Below are 7,950 nucleotides of genomic sequence, written 5' to 3' on the forward strand. Positions count from 1 at the left end.
AAGCTATGTGGGGCTAACTCCATTAGAAGCTCGCCTTTAAAAACCATTTTCTTCTGCTATTTGATCATTTCTGGGCTTGGGTTTTGTTTTGCATTCAACGTCATCCTCTCACTTGTCAGCCAGCACATGACTAGAAGAGTCCTGTACGCGAGGATCATCTCCTCCCTCTTTCACAACCCTGACATCTTCATCTTTGCATACACCCTGCAGAACTGCACTCTCTTCTAGGCTGTTCTCTTACATATCTAATGTGCTGCCTGAGCCTCCCTCTCTGCTCTCTCCCTCCCACTGAATATCTGTGTTTATATTTCCCCAGATGGATTAGTTGCATTTTCTGAAGATAGGCAGCCCATGCTGTTTCTTGTCTTCAACTTTGAGTAGGGGGTTCTTGTCCCAAATTGTGTTTTGTTCTACACACTTGTGGGTGGGTGGGGAGGAGTGCCTTCCACATTTGTAGAAGCCTATATAACATATGCTGCTGCTGCTATGTGTGCGTGTGTGCGCGCAAGGGGGAGGGGCAGAGGTACAGATCTGGACACACTGGGCCAAAAGGATTCCCCATTCCACTGTATGTGGTGTACTGGATGACAATGGTGGCAGTTTCCTGAAAAATAGGCTACTGCTTCATGGTTAGCTATACATAGGAAATATAGAAGCTGCCTTTCACTTGGTCCATCTAGCTCAATAGTGTCTACACGGACTGGTGGCAGCATTCCATGGTTGCAGGTAGAAGTGGTTGCAGCCTCATCTGGAGATGCTGGCAATTTAACCTGGGATCCTTGCCATGCAAAACAGATGCTCTACCACTTAGCCATGGACTCTAGAGGGAAGTTTAAAATGGGTATGAATATATGGATCAGATCTGCAACATCAGCTGGTAACTATGTCTGCAGAAGGCAGAGAAGTCTACATATAGCTCTGGAAAAAGAATCCCCATCACCTTTACAACCATCTGGAGTGAGAATAATTCAGAGCGAGTGTCACTCATGACGATGGAGATATAGATATATGACTGAGGGGGAGTTGGTACTAAAATAACAAGCCTACCAATGGGGATACATTAATATAGTTCATGGGGAATAAGGAAGTACTGATCTGACTGTGTGCTAAGCAAACTCTGTGTATAGAACTCTGAGGTTCTGATGTGCCTGCAAATAAAGTTAATGGAAAAACAACTGCTCATTTTTATGGGAGCTAGACCAGGATTTGAAAGAGCCTTATTTTTCTCATCCTCTGAATGTGCATTTATCATAAATGTTAGCCTCTATTTTATGGACGGGATTTGTAATTTATGCATTTTAGGCAGGTGCAGGAATTCTTTTCTACACAATGTGGCTATGGCCACATATTTACTCCTATAACTCATGTTTAAACATCCTCTTTAATATGAGGGTTTCTGTATCTTAAAGTTTACTTCAAGGGCAGAAGGCTGATTTAGGGTGTAGATTTAGGGTGCTTTGCTAGTCTATGCACCAGATTAGAAAACAGTGGCATGTAAGGGAGCAAATCTATATTATTAATTTGAACAGTCATGCATAGGGATTCTTTTCACACGATAATCAGTTATATGTGGCAGCTTAGAAATTTGAAGTCACCAAGATTCCTGAAGCAAGTTCCCCTAACTTAAATAGCCAGTCTTCAGCTGCTTGAATGTAAATGTTTAGCTCTTGGTTCACAGACTTACTTCTGTGTGTTAGGTGAATGAAATCTAGTGTTTTCTATACTAAACAATGATTTTATAAAACCAGAGGCCAGAGTCTTCATACAACTGTTGCACCTTTTAATGGTTTGCCTCCTAACCTGATACTGTATTTGTTGCACTGACTTCCAGCAGCAGATGCCACGAACTGACGTAATATGACAATCAGTGCCAAATGTGCACAAGAAGTCTGTGTGGATTTGCTTTTTATAGATTGTTGAAGTACTCAAAAAGCTACTTTTGCCAGCAGTGCCTTAAAAACCAGCTCATGCGGAGTTCTGCATCTACTCTTGTGGCTTTTGCACCACAACTTCGGCACATGGCACCACAGCTGCAAATCACTGCAGGCCATGGATACCATCCAGCAAGCAGCTGTGACAATGGCCCCTCAGTTTCTCAGCTGTAAAATGTGGAGAGCAATCTTTCAGTTGTTACAAGGATCAAGGTCTTTAAAAAAGAGTAAGTCTGATAAGTCTGCTTACTCAAAAGTAAGCCTCAGTGGACACAATGGGGCTTGCTCCCATGTGACTGGGTGCTGTTAGTTTCCAACCAGCAGATGCTACCCTGCAGTAGTAGCACTCGTGTGCGCCTTCTCTCTAGGGAATCTGTGGCAGCAAGATTACTGGGAAGCCTTTTCGCTTTGCACTGTGGACTTCGGGTGCTGAGGGGAAATCGATCGTCGTCCTCACTGTGCTGGTGGTGGTTGTTGTTGTTGTTGCTGCTGCTGCTGCTTCCCACTCACGCCCTTTTGCAGCCCCTCGTCACATGGGCGTAGCCAGGGGGGCGCAGCTGCAGCTGATAATAAAAATACCAATTGCATCGCAGATAACTCTGCTCCCCGCACTAACATAAAGCCTGCTCCCCCTAATAAATCCTGGCTACGCCCATGCCTCGTCCTCTCTCACCCGGGACTCTCCTTCTGGGCTTCTGTACCTTCCAGGTGCCACACGCAGAAATGGACCTCGGCCGAGGGGGGGGGGGCAAAGCTTCTCCACGTCCCTGCATCTCCTAGTCGCGGGTGGAGGCGGGGCGGGAGTCGAAGCAGCGACCAACCTGCACCTGTTGAATTGCCACCTGTTAGCGCAGCAGTTTAAAGGGACGGGAGCCACGTGTGAGGCGGCGCTGCCTATGGCGGAGCCGAGTGGGGCTTGTAGGGCGTGGAGAGGAGGGAGCCGAAGGGGGCGTGTAGCCGGGACGAGGCTGCCGCTGCTGCGGGCGAGCGAGCGAGGGGCGGGGCCTGCCACCCCGGCAGCCGTTAAAGGAGCCACGAGGGCCTGGGCCACGAGGCGTGGCTTCTCGCGCCCCCCTTCCCGCCCCTCAGCCCTCACAGCCCAGTAAAACTCCTCCACTCTTCACAGGCTGTGTGTTCTCTGTCGCGGGAAGGGGGGCGGCGGCGGCGAACAAGAGCGTAGTCCCGCCCCGTCCGAAGCGTCGAGCTCTGCTATAGGCGGGCGATCCCGCGTGGGGGTTTCCATGGCGACGAGTCGCTAGGCGCCGGGCTCGTGTGTGTGGGAGCCGAGCTCAGACCTAGCAGGGAGCCCCGGAGCGAGAAGCCGGGAGGGCCGAGGTCAGCGCCTGTCTGGACGGACGCGCGACGGGGCCACGCGAGCGGGGTCCCTGCTGAGGGCTGGAGCGGCTGCTCGGTCCCGGCTGCCCTCGAGGAGAAGCAGGCGGCAAGCAAGCAGCTCTGGAGCGGGAGTTTCGTCCGCCCCACGCGCCAAGAAGCTCCTCTCCCGCCCTCGAGGTCCCAGGAGCACAGGGGGCCGCCACCAGACTCCGGAGGAGGCCCAGCTCCGAGGGCAGGGAAGGTGTTCTGAGGGACGAGGAGCAGCAGGAGGTGGCGGCAGCATCAGTTCCAGCCCTGGCAGGGGGAACCATCATCCAGCGAGCCCTGGTCCTAACCCCGGCAGGCCAGCCTGGTGGTGGGCAGGGACCTCGGTGGTTGCCATGTCTCCTTGGAGCCCACCGGGCAGAGGTGGTGGCCTTAGTCCTGCTGGCAGCAGCCTGCCTTGGCTATGAGGATGGGCAGTGGCGGGTCCTCGGGGAGGGAGGAGCGGCTGCCCTCAGCTGCCGAAGAGCAGCTGAGCGGCGGGGATCAGATGCTGGAGCTCTCGGGGCGCCACTTGAAGAAACTGCCCTTGCCAGTCTGTGCCCTGGGCACCCTGCAGAAGCTGTACATCAGTGGCACGGGGATAACGGAGCTGCCTGAGGAGATCGAAGGGCTGCAGGAGCTGCGTATCCTGGCCCTGGACTTCAACAAGCTGGAGGAAGTGCCCGAGGCCCTGTGTCGCCTGCCCAACCTGACCCGCCTCTATCTGGGCAGCAACCGCCTCTTTGGGCTTCCCGCAGAATTCTGCCAGCTTACCACTCTCCGTTGCCTGTGGATCGAGAGCAACTACTTGTACCACTTCCCTCGGGTTTTGCTTCAGATGCCTTGGCTGCAGTCCCTGCAGATGGGAGACAACCGGCTCAAAACACTGCCCAACGGCCTGCCACGCATGAGGGGACTTCGTGGGCTCTGGCTGTATGGGAACCGCTTTGAGGAGTTCCCCAAGTCTTTGCTCCGCATGACGCAGCTTCACATCCTCGACCTTGACCGCAACAAGCTGACTGAATTCCCTGACCTGAGCCACCTGCGGAGGCTTCGGCTCTTCTCCTACGACCACAATCCAGTGGAAGCACCACCCAATGTGGCTGACACAGTGCTGGTAGTGGGCGAAGGGGCTCAGGAGTTTCTGGAGGCTAGGGAGGAACGTCTCCAGGCCCTTCGGGAGCAGGAAGAAGAAGAAGAGCAGGAGGAGAATGAGTCTGAAGTTCTGCAGGCCCAGATGAAAAATGACTCCTCCATGTTGGATGATGGAGAGGGAAGTTACTGTGCCCAGGAATGTTCTCCAGAGGAGACATGAAAGGCTACAACAATAAATATGGCTGCTGCTGTAAAAATAAAAATCTGATGGATGTTGGTAGGCTTTTGGCTCTACTGCTTGACAGGGCATTAGGAGCTGGGCATGCACTAGGCTCAGGAGGAGCCACCATCTCTGAGGCAGGTTGATGGGACCTTGGTGATCCCTTGTAAAGAACACATGACAGCAACTCATCAGAAGGCTTGCTGTCTTTTTTCTATGTGGAGCCATGCTTGACCCTAGCCCATATAGCTGTAATGCACTATGGGTAACTTGTAAGCACCATAGGAAAAATTATTCTCATGATGGATCATTTCCTTGCATCAAATCTTTGAAATGCTAGTCCTTTTGACCCTCGCTCAAGATATGGGCAATGGTCACATCCTGGTGGAAAAGTACAACCTGCCTCTCTCTGGGCAGTAATCACCTCCTTGGGCTTCCTGCAAAATTCTGCCAGCTGAAGACTTGAAGTGACTTTCCTGTGCTGCTCTGAGAGTCTGGTGTATCTTTGGGCGATTCCTTTCTGGTTGTCTGGTATGCTACAATGAGTCTCGACAAGTCAGGATAAAGCCATCTTGTTCTCTCCCCTTCCTACCTGTTCTTACCCACCTTGAACTCTGAGCCCTGGAGGGCTACAGAGTTGAGTGTGTGAATGTAACATCTTCTTTCATCCCAGGATTTTTTATCCTACTACTGGAATTAGACTTGGAGAGAGAAACGTCCTTTGGACTGCTCCGTTCAGCTGTCAGGTTTGAGAAGAAGCTCATGCGAAAGCTTTGTTTGTGCAGAGAGCTCCCGGTCCAGGAAAGAGCTTTGCCTCCAGTCTTTGTATGGTGGGAAAGGAGCCTTGTGCCTTGCCCTGCTGCTTTTCCTGACTTTTTATTCCCTTAAAAGGGCACAGAAGCAAAACTGGTATGACCTGGGCCACTGCAGACTTCTTGTGGGTCTTGGGTGGATGGGTGGCAGCCACAGGACTTGCCCCCCATTTCGGAAGGTGGCAGGTTCATTCTTGTGGGGGCTGTCGGGCTAGATTTGTATTAAATCTAAGCAATAAAAGCATGTCTAAGAAGGGAGTAAGAAAGAAGGAATGTGGGGAGGGGGGCACAAATTCTCAGGGAGGTTTCTCCAAAAGCAGGAGACCAAAGCTCTTGGGCGGCATCAGGGGCTATTTTTAAAGAGTATTGTAAACAAAATTATAACACCTGGTGAAAGGAAGCAATGTTCTCAGGCATTCATGTTGAGATATATATGTATATAAACGTCTTTTTCCTCTGCCTGTTTCAGCACTCCACTCTTTCTTGCACTTCTCTTTCTGTCTCCCTGATACCTCTTTGCTTCTGACCCCCTCCCGCTGTTCTCCTCCCCTCCATTGCTCTCCACTGTTTTTTTCCTTCCTCTCTCCTCCAGCACACACCTCTTCGTCAGCTGTCTTCAGTCCCTCTCTGGACCAATTCCACTATGTTCAGCCTCAATCTTGATATCTCTGTTGGCATGGCATGGCTATCCAAGCATTGCCAAAGTTAACATCTTTGTCTTGGAATGAATTTCAAAGAAGCAATGGGTGTTTATGCTATGCTTCTAATTTTATTACAGTTTATTTCTCTTCCATTGGCTGACTGCCACAAAACATTGTGCTACTTATGCCATCTCTTTTCTTTCCCTATATACCGCCCCCACACCCAGTTTTGAAGTTTCTGATGGAGTGGGGGAAGGATTCCTCTTCTGTGGAATGTTGTGCAAAGAGACTGAATGCAAAATATCTGTGTCACTTTGGGGTTGGTTTCAGAGAGGTGATTCATACAAAATGTTTTCACACTCTTTATCAGTTCAGCCACATGATCATCCTAACCCGCGCCTTTAAATAAATCTATTACCCTAGATCTGTGGTTACACACCTGGGAATGTCATGTGCAGAATTTCCACCTGACAGCTAATATGGTGTTGTTTACAATTGAACTCCACTGAACTACTGGCAATTATTGTCAGAATCCACTTCCATTTTTAGCATCGTACAGTTAACTGCAGCATGCTGATTGTGTGAATAGGCTTCTGCCTGAACTCTTGGTTTGCATAGTGTGTTGGCGAACTGCAAAGTTGGCAGGAACCAGTTTGAGCTTTATGCATTCTATTCCAATTAGGTCAGTGTTTCCTAAACTTTTTTGTTTCTCATTAAGAGTCTCAGCAGTTGTCTTGTTTTTATTGGGGTAACACCTTTGATTATTCTCGCTGAGAAATAATTACTAACAAGCCTGCAGTGCTGAATTACCCCCATCACAACATCTGATGGGAAGTGTTTGTGTGGCACAGATGACTTTTGAGAATGAAAGGCCCTGTTGTTAGCTTGATTTCAATGTTACGTCCTTTTAGCTAATAATTTTCCTTTCTAGGATGTTATACAGTATTCTAAAAGTCTTGAAATAAGTCCTTAATGTCATATGTCACACATCCCCTTTGGTATTAAGGACAGTCCACCTTTGACAAAGTTATCCTTGGTAGCCGAGCCGTAAGGGCTATGGGAAGGTGCAATGGGGAAAAGTGCAACAGCTTTACTAATGGTGTGGTGTGGTCCATACAGTGAAGAAGAACTGAGTATTTATAGTACAGCAAAATGGCAAGAAAAGGATGATATTCTGATGACTAAATGTTATTGGGGGTTTATTTGTATGTTTGGTTACATCCATATTAGTTTTATTTAAAGGTGCTGAAGTACTGCCTTTCTGAAATTAGCTGGAAACAGAATTAAAGTGGTAATTATACCTGGTACTAACTATATTAATTGCAATGCCCATCCCTATGATGACGTCCCAAATATCTAAGATATTTACTCAGAAGTAAGTCCTATTACGCAAAGATCCCATGTCACTTTAATTAGAAGCTTCCACTTTGTAGTTTAAATCTCCAGTTGCTTTATGGTTTTTTTTATGAGCCTTGGCTTTGCTGATGAATGACTCCTTAATCAGTCAGTGCCTTTCCTCCAACAGGCTTGGGGACTTTAATATCTGTTTTCCTTCCTTCCTTCCTTCCTTCCTTCCTTCCTTCCTTCCTTCTTTCTTTCTTTCTTTCTTTCCTTCTTTCCTTCCTTCTTTCTTTCTTTCTTTCTTTCTTTCTTTCTTTCTGAAATAGAGCTGTTTTGCAATTAAAAAAGTAAAAGAAATATTAAGGGGAGGAAAACAGTATCTAAAATCCCCACTGGTGGGGAGCAGGAACTGATTTAATTAAAGGGCAAATGAATCAATAATGCCCAGACCATATTGAACAGTAAGCAATTAGAGGCAAAAGCTGCAAGGAAGAAGTTTCTAATTAAAAGCACAATGGTGTGAGAAGTCTCAATAGAGTTGTGCTTGCTGA

General features: G+C 48.5%; 1 protein-coding gene across 1 annotated transcript; it reads left to right on the forward strand.

Annotated features, from left to right (window-relative positions):
* The first annotated feature begins 3,101 nt into the window (after positions 1-3,101).
* Positions 3,102-4,662, forward strand: LRRC10B (leucine rich repeat containing 10B). Its single transcript, XM_083587201.1, has one exon. It carries the CDS (start codon positions 3,715-3,717, stop codon positions 4,603-4,605), a length of 891 nt encoding a protein of 296 aa, XP_083443327.1. The 5' UTR covers positions 3,102-3,714; the 3' UTR covers positions 4,606-4,662.
* The last annotated feature ends 3,288 nt before the right edge of the window (positions 4,663-7,950 follow it).

This window comes from Podarcis filfolensis (genome assembly GCF_964270895.1).
Source record: "Podarcis filfolensis genome assembly, chromosome: 1".
In the NCBI taxonomy this organism is placed as follows: domain Eukaryota; kingdom Metazoa; phylum Chordata; class Lepidosauria; order Squamata; family Lacertidae; genus Podarcis; species Podarcis filfolensis.